General features: G+C 45.0%; 1 protein-coding gene across 13 annotated transcripts in view; it reads right to left on the bottom strand.

Moving 5' to 3' along the window:
- The window catches only part of WNK2 (WNK lysine deficient protein kinase 2), a 98765-nt gene that overhangs the window by 53405 nt on the left and 27872 nt on the right, over positions 1 to 17488 (bottom strand). For all 13 annotated transcript variants that reach the window (XM_072347728.1, XM_072347730.1, XM_072347732.1 and 10 more), the window contains exons 3-5: positions 12824 to 12996; positions 11628 to 11848; positions 7510 to 7667 (exon numbers count right to left, since the gene is read on the bottom strand). In XM_072347728.1, coding sequence (XP_072203829.1) covers positions 7510 to 7667; positions 11628 to 11848; positions 12824 to 12996 — 552 coding nt within the window. The remainder of the gene's footprint in view (positions 1 to 7509; positions 7668 to 11627; positions 11849 to 12823; positions 12997 to 17488) is intronic.

The following is a 17488-nucleotide window of genomic DNA, read 5'->3' as shown; positions in this document are numbered from 1 at the left end:
AAATCTCTTGGCAGAATGATTAAACACACACACACACACAAATCCAACTAAGAAAAACCATCAAGTTATGCATGAAGAATGAGATTATTGCATCAGAATGAAGGTCACTGCAAATATGCTGACCAGGAAATCTCTTCAAAGTTAACTGCAGTAAACGTGGCCTTGACCTGTTGCTTGAAAAACACATTATATATATCCTGTTACCACATGGAACTGAAATCAGCCAACAAAAGTTTTATGTTTATTATCTCTAGCCTCTCATTTACCTTGTTGGGTGCAGTGCTGCAGTAAGACCTAATGAGTACAAGATCTTTAATTGCAATTCCCATTTCAGGCTCAAGTTTTAGTTTCACTGGCTGTTATTTAGGATGTGACAAAAACCATAAGAAATCATTGAGAGAGGACCAGAAGAAGAAGATAATTCAAGCATGCTGATTTATACTGCAGATCTCTGGCTGAAAGGGCAGAAAGGTTGCAACAACCATGCCTGCTCAAGCACAGCAACGAGATCCTCTGTACATTTGGTAATCAGCTGGGAAGTGACTGCCACATCATCCTGGACTATTGTATACTTTCTATTGCATATATATAAATAAAAGAGTGGAAAATTAAAGCAGAAATTGAACTATGAACCTACAGGCAGGGGGAATAAAAGGTGAGAGAAGTAAGAAGTATAATAATCTTTCACTATACATGTATAACATTTCATACCTTACAATAATAATGTTTACAAAAGGTATCTGTTCCCTATATCAACATGGGTTACCAATGCATGTGACCTTACAAAATCTATGACTTCAGATGTCCTTTGCAACCTATAAGCATGTACAAGCTTGAGGCAGTGTTAGGATGCAGAGTGAAAGCAATTGCAAAAGACACAATGGCAAATCTGAGCTAATGCACTGAGTGTGGGATGCATAGGGAATGCGTGTCCCAGTGCAATCCCAAGTAAGTTTGGAGCAGGCAGAACTAAGGAGTTATTGCACTTTTGTTGCAAGCGATCACCTGCATGATTCAAATATCAGCAAGCAATGCCATCAGTATCACCGGTGGTTGCCACTGAGATAGGCTGGTTTAGCAATAGGGATCAGTATATTAGAGTTTTCTTCCTGGATGTAGGATGACACCCCCGTGACACTCAGCCCAAGGCAGGAACAGAGTTATTGTATTTTATATTCTAGAAAGAGAAGCATCAAGAAACAAACATAAAAAATGAGTGCTGTTTACTGTTCAGTCTCGGTTTAACAGAAAGAATAACGTTTACATTTGTGGTGCAAAGAAGCTTCATCAAAACAAAGTATATCTCCCACTGCGGAGCTGTGATACACGCAGTATTCAGAAGCACTTCACTGCTGATCCCACTCATGTGAGAATCTCAGCAACAGCTTCTGCCCTAGTGAGGAGCTCAATCTTTGGGTGATCCTGGGAATAAAACCATATAATTCAACCTCTCGATTTTCGCCTATGCTCTACTTCCATATCAATGCCAGTAATGGGTACAGCATGACGATGGCTACCCCCCATGAGAAGTGCTTGTAAAGCTATCCCTCCAGGTGGTCCCCTGCCCAGCAGAATGGGCAGAGCCAACCGCTCTGTGACAGCTCAGGCCATGGGCGCACCATGCTCCCCACACGCGGGCTTCTGCATCTAAGCCCAGAGGCAGGGTCCCCAGCTGTGGCTGACTCACATGGCTCCATGCAGGGTCCCCGTCTGCTGCCAGCTCTTCTGCAGGCACAGCTTCTGGCAGAAACTGCCCAGGAGCTGCTCCTTCTGGGACCAAGGACCTTCTGTGAGGCTCTGCTGCTCCTCTAGCACCCTTGCCTCAGAGGTCCTCCCCCTGCTCCTCCTCCTTATCTGACAGTCCATGCAGCTCATGGCATGTGACAGGGCATTTTCCTCTCCACAGGGAGAGGTTAACTCTTTCCTTGTAATGGCAGCAATGCCATTTTGCCCACCAAATGAATCCTGAAGCCCCTGCTCCTGTTGCTCTTGCCTTGAGCTCAGCAGAAAAAAAGCTGTACCAGTGTCTGCACTCAAAACATGCAGCTTTGTCCTATTAGTCAGATCTGTCTCTAAAACACCTCTCTTACAAGCAAAGTGACCTTTTAAAACATCCACAACAAACACTGTCTATCTCTCTTCAGTTGCTAGGATAAGACCACTCTAACAAAGTTGTAACTTACCATATAACTCTCTGCTGCAGAAAGGCTATTGCCACAGCAAACGAATTGGCTCAGACTTTCCTCAGTGTTTATAAATGACTACTTAGGTCTGCAAATTGAAACGTAGTATCTAATTAGGAATCTTCTGATTAATCCTTATTCTTTGCCATCTTGGATATTGCTTTGATAAATGAGGCTTATGAAGCCTTAATCACCAATATTCCAGACAGCTAAGAGCTTGTACACAAGGCTTTTCTAAGAATGCAGAGCAGCAAAAGACACCTATACTGTTCGTGGCTCTAATCCCGTGTGTGCATGTACAGGTGAGCTTAACATGAGCCAACACCACTAACAAATTCCGCATGCTGCTCACACGAACTTCTGCCCACTGCAGCAGGTAACACACCAAACACTCCTCAGAAAAACTATCCCTAAGAGCCTAGAATGATCAGTCCAAAAGGATACCCACTGGGACATTCAGGAGATGAGGCCCCCATGACCTAAAGCTAGAATACTCTTCTACAGTCACCATGTGAAGCACCGAAGCATAAGGAGATCTTTCCTCAGATATACACAAAGATGGCATTTACAGAAGGATCTTAAAGGACCACATACCTAAATTAAGCCAACAAGCCATTGTGCCAAACAAAATGAACTTCTCCTTGTAGGGGAGGAGTGAGCAGAACAGAAATGCAATCCAAGCAGCTATCCTCATAAGGATTCAGGCAAGCAACTACACCATGCCATCAGCTGTATTTCACTTCTTTGAAAATATGCAGCACTCATTTCCAGCCAGCTCATACTGCAGAGCAGGGGGGCTTGCAGTCAGCAAACCTGATGACCCATCTTTGCCTCATTCCCTTCCCTACAGGGTTGGCCCAGCCATTTGTGTAGCCGCTAGCAATGAAGTTAACTGCACTGCAGAGCAGCTTCTGATGTCTTTTTCACCTCCCTTTCTGAGTAGCAATGGGTTGAAACCAGCAATCCAAGAAGAACTAAAGTAGTCAAAATCAGGGCTGCAGTCCATTGGAAAGATTCAGCTTTGCCAAGATACAAATGTCAGCTTGCAACAATTTACATAGAAATGAGATAAAGCTGTTTCACTCTTCAGATGCATCTTCCTGCTTTCAGCACGTCGTGACATCTCTTTCATTTCCAGCAGGGACACCCTCCTGTTTCTTGTGATAGTGACTTAAACTTTTAAACAGACTCCCAAGTCATTTGCATCCTCCCTCTCCCAACAGGGTTAGTAACATCACAGCTGGTATAGCACAGCAATCCACAACAAGAGCACCAGATTCGGTCTTGATTAACATCTTCATCAATGACCTGGATGAAGGGACAGAATACACCCTCAGGAAGTCTGCTGGCAACACAAAGCTGAGAGAAGTGGCTGACACACCAGAAGGCTGTGCAGCAAAACCTGGACAGGCTGAGAGCTGGGCAGAGGATACTTGTGAGGTTCAACAAGGGCAAGTGCAGAGTCCTGCACCTGGGGAGGAACAACCATGTGCATTAGTACAGGTTAGGGGCTGACCTACCAGACAAGAGTTCAGAAGAGAAGGACCTAAGGGCCCCAGTAGATGATAGGTTGACCATGAGCAAGCAATGTGCTCTTGTATCCAAGAAGGCCAATGGTATCCCGGGGTGCATTAAAAAGACCACGGCCAGCAGGTCAAGGAAGGTGATCCTTCCCCTCTACTCTGCCCTGGTGAGGCCCTATCTGGAGTACTGGGTCCAGTTCTGGGCTGCTCAGTTCAAGAAAGACAGGGAAATACTGAACGCCTTCTTTGCCTCTGTCTTTAGTGAAAAGGCTCTCCCCCAGGAATCCCAGTCCCCGGTGGTTGATGAGAGAATCTGGGGAATGGGAGATTTCCCTTTAGTCAGGGAAGAGGTGGTCCGTGAGTGCTTAGGAAACATTAATGTCCATAAATCCATGGGACCTGATGGGGTGCACCCGCGGGTGCTGAGAGAGCTGGCGGAGGTTATTGCTAAGCCGCTCTCTGTAATTTTTCAAAGGTCTTGGAGAACTGGGGAGGTGCCTGAAGACTGGAAGATGGCCAATGTCACCCCAGTCTTCAAAAAGGGCAAGAAGGATGACCCGGGTAATTATAGGCCAGTCAGCCTCACCTCTGTCCCAGGGAAGGTGATGGAACAGCTTGTGCTGGATGCCATCTCCAGACAACTGGGAGAAAAGGAGGTTATCAGGAGTACTCAGCATGGGTTCACCAAGGGGAGGTCGTGCTCGACCAACCTGGTGGCCTTTTATGAAGATGTCACTAGCTGGGTGGACGGGGGGAGAGCGGTAGATGTAGTCTACCTTGATTTCAGTAAGGCTTTTGATACGGTCCCCCATGACATCCTTATAACAAAGCTGAGGAAGTATGGGATAGATGAGTGGACGGTGAAGTGGATCGAGAATTGGCTGACTGGCAGAGTGCAGAGGGTTGTCATTGGCGGTGCGGTGTCTGGCTGGAGGCCTGTGACTAGTGGTGTCCCCCAGGGGTCTGTGCTGGGTCCAGTCTTGTTCAACATCTTCATCAACGACCTTGATGAGGGGATAGTGGCCACCCTCAGCAAGTTTGCTGATGACACGAAGCTGGGAGGATTGGCTGACACGCCTGAAGGCTGTGCAGCCATTCAGAGAGACCTGGACAGGCTGGAGAGCTGGGCAGTAAGAAACCGGATGAGGTTTAACATAAGCAAGTGTAGAGTCTTGCATCTCGGTAGAAATAATTGCATACACCAGTACAGGTTGGGGGAAGACCTGCTGGAGAGGAGCTCTGCTGAGAGGGACCTGGGCGTCCTGGTGGACGACAGGTTGGCCATGAGCCAGCAGTGTGCCCTTGTAGCCAAAAAGGCCAATGGCATTCTGGGGTGCATTAAAAAGAGCATAGCCAGCAGGTCAAGGGAGGTGATCCTCCCCCTCTACTCTGCCCTGGTGAGGCCTCATCTGGAATACTGTGTCCAGTTCTGGGCTCCCCAGTACAAAAAAGACAGGGATCTCTTGGAAAGAGTCCAGCGGAGGGCCACAAAGATGGTGAAGGGCCTGGACCATCTCCCCTACGAGGAGAGACTTAGGGAACTGGGTCTGTTTAGCCTTGAGAAAAGAAGGCTGAGAGGGGACTTGATCCAGGTTTATAAATACCTGAGGTGTGGGAGCTATAGTGGCGAGGCTGGTCTCTTTTCAGTAGTGCGTGGGGACAGGACTAGGGGCAATGGGCTGAAACTCCAGCATAGGAAGTTCCGCACGAATGTGCGCAAGAACTTCTTTACAGTGAGGGTGACGGAGCACTGGAACAGGCTGCCCAGGGAGGTGGTGGAGTCTCCTTCTCTGGAGATATTCAAGACCCGCCTGGACGCCTACCTGTGCGACGTGGTGTAGGGAGCCTGCTTTGGCAGGGGGGTTGGACTCTATGATCTCTAGAGGTCCCTTCCAACCCCTATAATTCTGTGATTCTGTGAAATGCTGAGAGAGTCCAGTGGAGGGCATCTCCCATATGAGGAAAGGCTGAGAGATCTGGAGCTGTTAGGCCTGGAGAAGAGAAGCTGAGAGCATCTATAAGACAGGAGCCAAGTGCACCAGACCAGGCTCACTTTGATGGTGCCGCCCAGCAACAGGACAAGGAACAATGGGCACAAACTGGAATATAGGAAGTCCCATCTGAACGTGACGAAAAACTTCATTTCTTTGAGAGTAATGGAGCACTGGAACAGGCTACATGGAGAGGCTGTGCAGGCTCCTCCTCCAGAGATATTAAAAACCTATCAGGAAGCTTTCCTGTATAGCCTGCTGTAGGGAATCTGCTTTAGCAGAGGGGTTGGACTACATGATCTCCAGAGGTCCATCCAATCCCTACAATTCTGTGACCTCTTGGCAGACTGTTTCTCAGTAATATTAGCACAAAACATACCTATGAACATTAAAGTGCACACCATCTGGCACATGTAAATACTGACAAAAGCATCTCAACAACCTGTGCGAGAAACTACCATTCACTAAGTCAGAAACTGCAATTCTGAGCTCAAGCAATTTTAGCTGACCGTGGTACTTTACAAGTCTTTATTTGTACCACTAAACTAAATGGAGAAGGCAAGTGGTCTCAAATACATTTCAAAATTGACCTTTTTTTTTTGTTTTTTTAACCACATTTTGTTTGTGAAGATTTTTGCTCATTACAAGCAGTGGGAAAAGGGGAATACTAATTTTAGGACTGTGCTTCTGGAGACTGAGATGGATCACTCAATCCATTCACCATACTAACCACTCTTCCTACCTTATAGGTGAAAGATACTAAAACAACGTTATTTGTAGCTATTTTTGCAAATTGCAGCGTAGACTACGTCAGAGAACCACGTTCTTCACATCCTGAGTGTGCAGTTTGCATCTTTTGGTGATGGGGATGCACAAGGGCCAACGCACACAGCTCATTATGTCCTTTTGTAGCCACCGGATGGAAATAAGTACCTGGAAAAACCTTTGACAAACCAGTCTGTTTAGCATAACCTATGGGGCAGAAACTCCCATATTCTTGCTTTTACTTATCCGAGCAGAGCAGAAGATAACTACTGCTGCCAAAGCATTTGGCAAGTCCTGTTTCTCTGCACTCAGTGATTCCTTCACTGATTTGCAAGCTGACAGCATCATCCAAACTCAGATTTTTCAGGCATTCACAGTGCAGCTCATGCAGACAAATATATTTATCACGTGGGGGTGAGGATGCTGGGGAGGATACTTTTTTTTTTTTAGGATATAAATCATTTTAGATTGGCTTCTTCTATGGCCTGATTTCACCTGAGAATGCAGCAAACCCATTTGCATGGTTCCAGTCTGGGAATTAACAGAGCTTGCAGAATTGATAAGCTCAGACAAAGTTCCTCTGTCTCATTCCAAAACTAAACAGTGCTATATTTTTTCCCCTTTATATTTTCAAGTCATTTGCTACACGTACAAGCTGCAAGAATCTGCACTGGAAATCTGAATGAAACATCCTACACCACATAAACATTTAGTCTCCTAATCCCTCTTTAGGACACAAGACTACAGCAGAGATTCTTCCCTGCTTATTTTCCCCGTCTCACGCACCTTTGGCCAAGTGAAACAAAATGGGCAAAGATTACTGAAAATACCATATATACAACTGCAAACATAATCTGACCACAGAACTGCAAGTTTTCTGAAGAAACCTGCAGCACTTTCTGCAACCCAGAACTAAGATGCTTCCATTTCTACAACACACCGCACACATAAGACAGCAATGACATCTCATTGAACTACATCTTTAAACCTTCTGATCAGCAAAATCCCAAATTACAGATGTCACTAAAATTAAGGAAGTTGACTCACACAGGTTACTTTCCGGTAAATTTGAGCAGCATTCTGGCATTCTGAGTAAGGGTATTCTGAGGTAGCCATTTCCAACATGCACATTCCAAACGCATAGACGTCAACGGATTCATCGTAGTGTTCCTCATACATTTCTGGGGCCATAAATTCTGGTGTACCTACACAAAAAAAAGATGGTAAATTATTCATAAAGACTGAAAGGTTCCCATCACCATCTTGTTCTGCCTACAGAAACGTGTCCATTACAACTGTGCATGGGGGCACGCAAGATTATTTCAAAACAGGGAAGTAACTAGAATAAGCTCAAGCATCCTCCAGGGAAGAAACCTTAAGTCAACACACACACACTCACACACACAGAGCTCACTGATAGTATACACAGAGGGGGAAAACGTGCTGAAGTTTCAAAAGAGAATACCAGAATGAGATACAGCATGGTGCCTGAATACACAAAGATACAAAATGGTTTCCTTCTCTGGATGAAGAGAGGGACATGTATAGAGGTCTGCGGTGCTGAAAAGGACAAGAGAAATGAGAAGCTTCGGTCTTGTTTTTGTCAATGCAGATTTGCATTTCTTCCTCCAGGGAGATGCACAGCAACCACCAAGCAGACGAGGCAGCACTTTGAAAGCAAGTGGTAACACAAAATCACCTAGGAAGATGTGCACAAAGCATTAAACATGATTCTGCTGCAGGTTCAGTAGTATAGATCAGTGAGACTACTTGCAGAATAAGGTCCCACTCCAAAGGGATTAGGGTGTCAGGAGGCCAATAAGACTGGATAAATGAAAGGAAACACTGTACTTACTGCTTCTTAATGGGAAGTTGCAGCATTATGACAAATACAATGCCTGCAAAAGTTCTTTTATATAGAAAAAAGTGAATGAATACAAAACATGTCATCAACAACCTCAGAGTAACTCCTACGCTTCACACAGACTCAAGGGCGGCTCAGCCTTTGTCAAAAAAAAATCTCTGCACCAAAAAGGTGTGGTCTTGCAGAGCAAAATTAACACTTAGGTAATTTATTCCAGGGACTTTATCTCCTAAAGTAAAGCGCGCTTGGGAGACAAGAGTGATTTTTGTTTTCACGTATAGAAAAGATGAAGGAAGGAGATTAACACAGTTGTTTTCTTCAGGAGAAGGCCGTTCCCACCAGTGAGCAGCAGGCTGCCAAAAGGAAAGTGAGCAATCCCAGGCCCATAACCCGGCCTTTAGCACAGCGGGATCTGCCTCAGCACCCACATCCCCTCCCCAGAGCCCTCTGCCAGCAGACATGCACTAGCAGCTCTGGTTTTTGGCAAGGACATCTCTACCATCGGCAAAACTGCAATTGAACAACAGACATCAGGAAAAACAGTTCTCAAATTTATATATGATAGGTGACCTGATTTAAGGTTTTTGTTTGTTTGTTTTTTGTTTTGTTTTTTCTAGTGGTAGCATAAACTACATCTCTCAGAATCAGGGTTTGTTTCTGAAACCACTTTTGCACGCATCACAAAATAGACTTGGCCTAACTCACTAAACAAGCCTCCGTTCTGGCATTGCTGTAACATTCACAGAACTCTAGATCACTCTCTCCCTTCGTTGATGTTCCTTCCACCTTAAGGACATTCCTTCCTTCAGCCTTCATAAATCAGCTGGATCCCTGTCGTGAGAGCTCAGCAGCCATGCTCTGAGTTCAGCTCTGACCCCAGGCCTTTCCTTCCAGCTGTCACAAAGGCTGTGGCTGCTGCTCTGAAATGGTTAACAGCTGTCAGAGATGCTTTCCCAGAGATGCTACATTGTTTGAGTATGAACAAGACTCAGGCACAGAAGTGAATCTCATGAATTATGGAGCATTTGAAGTTCCTCGCACAACTGAAAAACTGATAGCAAGTAGTCTGAGAAGCAAATGATATTCTTGACACCATTCCAAATCACCATGAAAATGACATTTTCCACCCAGCTCTTAGGGGTGGGAAGGAATACATACAAGTACTGCTAACAAAGCAGACCACCAAAATGTGAAGCTGCTCAGCAGCTACTCAGCTGCTCTCTGCAGAACAGGCTTGGCCCTGGCTGGACTCCCTGAAGAGACACACCGCAAGGTCAGGCAAGCATCAGCGGTGGCACAAATGCAGCAAGGGAAAACCTGGACCTCAGCCACACTGACTTCATCATTAAAAATAATGTAGAATTGCAGCTACTAATATCCATTTAGAGCTACTCCATCTAGGAAGGTGAGGCGAGCAGTGAGGACAGCAGGGTGCACGCAGCCCTGGGACATACAGTGGGAGTGGGAGGCCAGACCTGGGGGCTGACACCTATTGGGCTCCCTCCCCATCCTGCCTTCTCTTTTTCAGCCTTCCCATTTCCCTGCCTGCACTCCCAACCCTCAGCTTCCCACTCCAGGGCAGAGGGGGGGATTACATCTTTTTTCTATCCTGCTGTAAAGGTGGGAGCAGGCCCAGCATCAGTGTTTGCAATCCCTTTAATTCTTTCCTTGGAGCAGCTCAACTCATGAAAAAGATGAATTTGGTTATATTGCCAAAAAGAATACAGATAGCTTGCCAGCAAGCTGCAGCCCTCTCCATCATCGAATCTGTTTGACACAGCTATGGTCTGACAGTGCTGTTATAGGAATTCATTCTGCTAAAATTAATATTGATATTTCTGATATGATTCCCAGCCCATGAGCAAATGTTACACTGCAAAATAAACTATGGGAAGGAATACTGCCCCTCAAAACAAACAAAATTACTCACGCTATTAGAAAGTAAAAGCTAGAGAAAATTAACAGATACAAACTAGCATGTTTTCACTGAAATCAGCAGCATTAAGCAGTCCCACAGCAGCCTAGCCTACATCCACAACATCAGTCTTACTGCAACAATACAGGATTCTCAAAGTATAAAGGCTGAGACTTGTACAGAAGTAGTAATAAATATAATCCCTAAATGTATGAGGTGCTGTAATTACTTTCGCAACCACCGCTTTAAAGATAGCATGCCATTTTCTTTATAGTTAGGGAATAGTGGCTGTCACCAGCAGTTTGCTAGTTCTAGTCACCTCAAATCTTATTTTCATTTACATAAGGGACCAAATTATGACTACGGGCACAGTAACTTCCCTCACTTTCAGCATCCTTCCTCAAGGATTTATAACTTTCTAGAACCATCACCTACAGACCGGAACAAGGCCAATCTGCTGAGAAAGATTAAGGTAAAAAACCAAAACATTTGAGAACTCAAGGAAAGGATATCCCCATTTGTGTTTTTCCACACAGAAGGCATTACATTTCACTTCTGCAAAGGAATGACATCCTTTGACACACATTCAGAACACATCCTCCCAGTTCAAGCAAAATCAAGCTCTAATACATGCTTACGTGGTACCCACACGAATCAGCTATTGTGCACACTGGAGGGAATTTATTTCAATTTTGTAGCTACTGATTTTTAATAAACTGCAGCTGTTTCAGGAGAATTCTGCCAGGATCACACTGAGGCATAGACAAGCTCTGCAGAAGCAACTTATTTTGCTGATGCCCAGTGACTGGGGATAAGCTGTTCCAGCCAGGGCAGCTCTCCTGTGACCTCCTTGCAAAGACAAGAAGCCTGGTTCTGCAGGGCACTGCTCAGAGGACTGGCTGCCTCTCCCTTCAGCTGAAGCAACTTGGCATATCTGTACTCACTGGAAGCAGAAGACTTCCCAGCACCACCTTGGTGAGACAGCAAGGCTGCATGTGTCTTCCCTCCCCCATCCCTTCTCTTTTCCCTCCCGAACAGGCACTGAGCCTGCTCTCATGGCTGGGGGGGGAGATGCACAAGCTGTTGGGAACTGTTGCTGCTTCTCTTAGAAGAGAACAGAGAAAGATTCGTAGATGCAAAGTAATATTTCAATCAAAAATTTACCACTGTAAAGGAAAGAGAAGGCCAAGATAACATTTCCTAGATAGGCCTTACAGACTGACATTTTTATTATGGTATAAAGGGAACGGTCACAATACCACTTCAATCTCTACCATCAGCCCACATGCAAAAAGCAAAACACTACTGTGAAGTGTGAAGGGCAGACGAATTAAAAAGACAACCATCACACCAACAGAAGGAAGCCAAAGAGAACAGACTGATTACCTATTACACTTTTGGCAAACGAAGCTCTCTTGAGGGTTGCCAGACCTAAGTCTCCTATTTTCACAGATCCAGTTGGTCCAGTAATAAAAATATTGTCACATTTTAAGTCTCTGTGAATTATTGGTGGAGTTCTCGTGTGCAAGAAAAGAAGACCCTTCAGGATTTGCCGGCACCAACTACGCAGGACTTTTGGTTTCATCACTTTAAATCTCTTCAGATACCTACAGAACAAACAGGCAGAAAAGCTGGTTAGAAAGAAAGCAAAGTGTTATTAAAGATTCTTGGGGTTTTAGCAGCTGAAATTCATTTTAGATAAAAGCCCCTTATTAGATACCACAATAGCAGCTCAGAAATATCACCAAATTGGAAGAGATCTTTTTTAAAGGAGGAATTAGAGCATTCATTTTGGGGGAGAAAGATAATAAGCATTTTAGGTGCAAATACAACCAAATATTTGCAAGTCTAATAGCAAAGCAATTCACTCCATGCAGAGAACTGATTTAGAGTGCGTGCTTTATATATCCAGAACAGAATAATACTGAAAATTAATTTTAGCCACAAGACATTGACCTCTGTATCATACACCTGCATTCTTTTACTATTTGTCTAGAACACTGAGGAGGGGGAGGGTGCATTTGGGAACAGATAAAACCTGCCAATGCATTAGCAGAGCAGCACACTGGATATACGCAGTGATGAGCATTGCTCCCATTGGGGCTGAAAATCTGCTCCAGAATTCATGCCAACTGCTTTATATCAACCTTAACAAGATTGTCAGTAGCAAAGCTATTAATATTGTTTAGTAGATAACCTAGAGCATCTCTGGCTTCAAAAGGAGATTCTACCATTTGAGTGCTATTCTGTCTTTGATAACAAAACACACAAATACAGGAGCAGAAGCAGCCACAGAAACACATGCTGACAAATGGAAACGTCACAGTCACACAATGAAACAAGCCAGAGAACTGCTTCCAGTTACATAAGTGAAGCAGAAGATCGGGGAAGGGGAGACAGAGGCCGAAATTCTTCCTGTCAAGTCAATGCAGTCTAAGAACAGGGACGAATGACAGACACCAGAGAACAGCTCCATTTTTATCCTTTATCTCGAGGTGCCTTTTTTCAGAATGCAAAAGTAGGATTTTTCTAAAAATTTCCATAGCTATTCTTAGGCTGCTCACCAGGAGCACAGTACTTACGTCTTCAGTGTTCCAGAGGTCATCAATTCAGTAACCAGCACGATGCACCTTTTTCCTTTCACGCAGGATTCCCAGAAGTCATAAAACCTTACGATGTTTGGGTGCTGTAGACCTTTCAACATCTCTGCTTCCTCTTTAAATCTCTGCCTCTCTACTTTTGTTAATTTTCTGTCCTATAATCCAAAACAAAACACTATTAGTACAGAGTGGACAGAAAACAAAGCCACTGTGCTGTTACAATGGCCAGAATTCTTGTTTTATGCTTGTATCAAGAACACTTACAAAATCTTTTACGTAACAGATGAGCAGAGCGTATGAACCAGGGCACTTGCCTTAAACCCGGTGTCAAGAAGACAAAGACTTGCCTCAGTACAAAGAGATGTCTGTGCTAAGCTACATGACAGCATTAATATTTCAGGCAACATAAACATACCAATGTCCTGATGTATCAATGCACGGCTATTCACGTTTTTGTGAGGATTGTTGTCTGAGAGATTAATAAACACAGAGTTGCACTCCCAGGTGTGCAACACTGTCAGTAGCAAAGCTACTGCCTGCTTTCACAGCCCCGAATACTGGACCCAGTAAATGGCTGCACCTGTGAACACATGGCAAGAGCTCCCAGGTGAGGTCCCCTGAGGAACCCCACTGCCTGCACAGCTCCTTCTCTTTCTCCAGGGATGAATTAAGACAACACCACCACAAAAAAACAACAACAACAAAAACAAACATTTTTTTCCTATTCTCTTTTCTTGCAGCCCTGCTTAATTTCACTAACAACAACTGACTCAAAAACTCTCCGTCATGGTTTTCTTTGGGTTCCACATTGGCTGCATGGCTACACTTATAATAAGAAGCGTGAGCAAAGCCATGTTCTACTACAGTTTTTTTTTCCCCTGAAGAAATCTGGGAGCATTTACTCCAGGCCGTAAAGCACAAGTTTAAGCAGCACTGGAGCCCATGAAAAGCTGCCGTCCTTCAAGAGCTCCTGGTGCCAGAAACGGCCATATGCAACTCAGAGACATCAACCAAGTCCCACCCCCCAAGTCACTGCCTTGTTTTTCAGCCCATTCTGCAGGCTCAGCACGGGATGAGATGTCCCAGGTGACACTGCCTGGCCAGCAGAAACCTTCCTGCTCTAATTAGCACCACCCAACCTGACAGCAGGAACCCTACTCCTCACCCGGCCCCTGCAGAGGCTTTTCACCCAGGGCCATGCAGCCGCTTGGCTCACATCCCACGGACAGCAGAATGGGCTGGGAGCACTGCAGTCCGCTGCCCTAGAAATGAAGCGTTTTAGTTCTCTAAAAGGCACAATTGTGTAACTGTTCTTACTTACAGGAATGCAGGCTCAAGAAAAAAAAAAAAAATCACTGAAATTAATTAGTTCATATAGTAACCTCGGACATTCTCTTTTTCCCAGTTAACCAGGGATGTTTGCAACAGCACACACTTAGCAAATTAAATTGGCAGCCCACTCGTTTGTAACTGAGATCCAGAGCAGCAAGGTCACTGCCATTTTTGATGCAACCTGCCCTCATCTACGATTGCAAAGAGCTCAACGCAGCCGTGAGAATTCACAGGGCTGCATGCAAGCCAGCTTTACACTGAGATCTCACACAGGAAAGCCTGGGTAGCAACGATGATGTTTAAGCTGGGCTTAGAAGACAGAAGGCTGCTCCTCCACTGGTACAGGGCAGTATTGCCCTTGGAGAACCCAAGGACCTGGCCCCATCACCAGGGCAGAGGGGAGCACCCAGCCGAGCAGCTCTTGGCACACTGCTGCTCCTGCTGCATTGGGCTTGCTGCATTCTCTGTAAGTATTAAAAAGTATTAACAAAAAGGTTGTCTAATGAGCCAGCACAAGAGAGCCTGAGAATTGCTTTTGAATCCATCGCTCCTTCCCCTACTGCTGAGTTTCCTCTTAATTTAAGCCCTGTAGAATAAATCAGACACCGCTGTTAGGGAGGAAAAGGAACGAGCCCTTGTGTGAGACAGGAAGAGCTCAGCCAGGGCCAGCAGAGAAAGGGAAAGAAGGCAACGCAGATCTAGCAAGTTTTGAAAAGCCTCCTAATTAAAAGAAGTGATACTGAAACCATCAACTCTCGTTTCCAGATTTCTAAGCACTGGGAGAAATTTTCCACTGCTACTTTATGGGTAAAACTTAAAATATCATTCAGGCTTTAGAGACCATCATATTCAATATATGCTACACATTAGGAGCATTTGGCCTGACAACAGAATACAAAGTACTTAAACAGCAAGATGAGCAACAAAGTGATTTTGGAAGACATATTTTCTATGTAGCTACAGGTAACGTTTGTTATATTTCCCCAGTCAGAAACCAGCTGAGCTCACACTCCTCAGGAGGCAGCTTGGGCCCATTTCTGGCACAGAGGAGGACAGGATGAGGCTGTGGGCACAGCAGCTGCGTGGGCAAGAGGGTGTCCCCAGCACAGAGGTGTTGTAAGGGCACAAACCAAGCTCTGCAAATTGCACGATGCTGAGCCTGACATGAGCTGTTTGCCAAAACATCATAAGCTGTTCCTGAAAGGGCTTAGCAGTTCAACCACTTGCTACTCTGGAGCAACAAAACCTGAGGGACTCACTCAGCATTTAGCCCAAACCCAAAAGCCTTCACAGGAGTCACTGACCCTTATTCCCTAACAAACAGCCCCTGCAAAGTACAAAGATTTTGTGCTGGACATAAGTATATAAGTCAGAAACAACTTTAGGGCAAGCCATTTTAAGATGGCAACAGGATTTTCTGGAAAGGCCACGCCAAAGATAGCAAACCCACAGAGCTGGATGTAAGGCACTACCGTGCATAATCCAAATTCAAATGAAATCTACAAAAACTTGGGGGTGTGAAGAGAGTTTCCAGATTCACCCACTGAGTCACCAACTGTCACGCTGCTTGCATGGAGAAGGTCTGCAACCCCACGCAGCCAAACAGGCGGCTCTCGGGGATGCCGCTGTAACACAGCACACCTCCACTCAACAAGCTCTGCTTGGAGCTGCCCTGCAAGCTCGTGGTCGGTCTGCTGCACCACACTGACAGCACTGCTTCTATTCTGAGCTTCCTCAAGACACGAGACTGGAACAGAAAACTGGAAGATGTTTTCGGTGTGATCTGAGAGATATCAGCCGGCAGATACCCGCACACTTCGTCTCCTTTTAAGGTACCCCAACTGCTCAGCTCCTTCGCCCTCATGGGGACACAGCCTTGGCTCAGGAAGCTGCATTGTACTCCCATTTAAAATAACTGAAGATTTCTAAGCCTACTACATAGCACCAAGGTTTCTAAAATAAACTTCAACCTTAGAAAGTGATCACACTGAGCTGGTTTGGCCCTTCCAGACTAACTGCCTTCAAACAGAACCAGGCACAACGCAAGCCAGCTGCTCAGTCTGCATTGCCCTTAAGAAGGAATCTGTGAATTTAACTTGTTCTTCCATCTGTGAGGAACATCCAGCTTAGAAGGATTCAGCAAAGATTTGTCTACTGCAGAAAGAGCAACAATGAGACCAGATAAAAGCAGGTTCCCCACAGAGATGTATCAATTTTGCACATACACACACAATGCGAACTCATACATTCAGCCTGTTATTTTACTGCAGTGACATAATCAGAAGCAGACCTAGCAGTATGGAAAGCGCTAAGCTACAAGAAGACTCTTTTAAGCAGACAGAGGATTGCACACACAGGATGGCTGGAAAACTCATTGTCCTGTGCAGCACTGTCTATCCATGGTCAGCTGCCCTAGCCAGCATTCAGAACTTCCCATTTTGTTATTAGATCTACTTTGAGCTCCTGCAATTACCTGTTTACTGTGTGCTCCTGCAGGAACGTGGCACAGCAGTGTGCACGGCCAGCGCAGGCAGGCTCAGTATCAGCAGGTGCACAGGCACTGCATCAGCAGGTGCACAGGCACAGCCCAGTCACACGTGCAGCCAGGCTGTTTATGCCTCCATAATTTAACCTTTCACATAAATAAACAGGCCTTAATTGGCTTGGAGCTACACAACATATCCCTCACTATGAAAGGCAGTCTGTAACAGACAGATAGCAAATGCTAAAAGGAGGCTATAAATTGCAAGCCATCTTTTCTACGTTAACTTTCTTAGCATTCAAATTCTTCCTCGTGTAAACCAGATGATAGCTGCATGGGCGGCCTTAGGCATCAAACCACTGAAAGCTATTCCCTTCTTTTAGGGGAATAGCTCCCAATTAGTACCACATATCATTGTTCTTGGTAAATTACATATCAATTCACAGAGACTTGAGGAACGCAGTGTTCATAGCAGGATGATGCATTTAATTGAATTTCCTATTTGTAACACGTATTTCTGCTAACCAGCCACCACCCAACCATGCGTGCTCTCTGCTTCCCCCTGTTCCTTCCAGGCAGAGCTACCAAAGCCTTCACTTTGTTAATATAAAATCTATCCCTTCATTAATTTCCTTGGTGAAATACGCTAGCAAAGACTGGCATTAGTACATAAATGTGTTAATAAAAATCAAAGAGAAGGCTATGAATTACGTTTCTGGAATGACACCCAAATTAACAGCAGGAACATGTTCTGTTAGTCATCCCCAAGCATAATTTCCTCCCGGCTGTAACATATGGGCTCTGACTAACTCTTTGAAAGTTACACAAGCAGG

The sequence above is a fragment of the Excalfactoria chinensis genome, chromosome 12, assembly GCF_039878825.1.
Source record: "Excalfactoria chinensis isolate bCotChi1 chromosome 12, bCotChi1.hap2, whole genome shotgun sequence".
Taxonomy (NCBI): domain Eukaryota; kingdom Metazoa; phylum Chordata; class Aves; order Galliformes; family Phasianidae; genus Excalfactoria; species Excalfactoria chinensis.
This window is presented reverse-complemented; position numbering and strand designations above follow the sequence as displayed.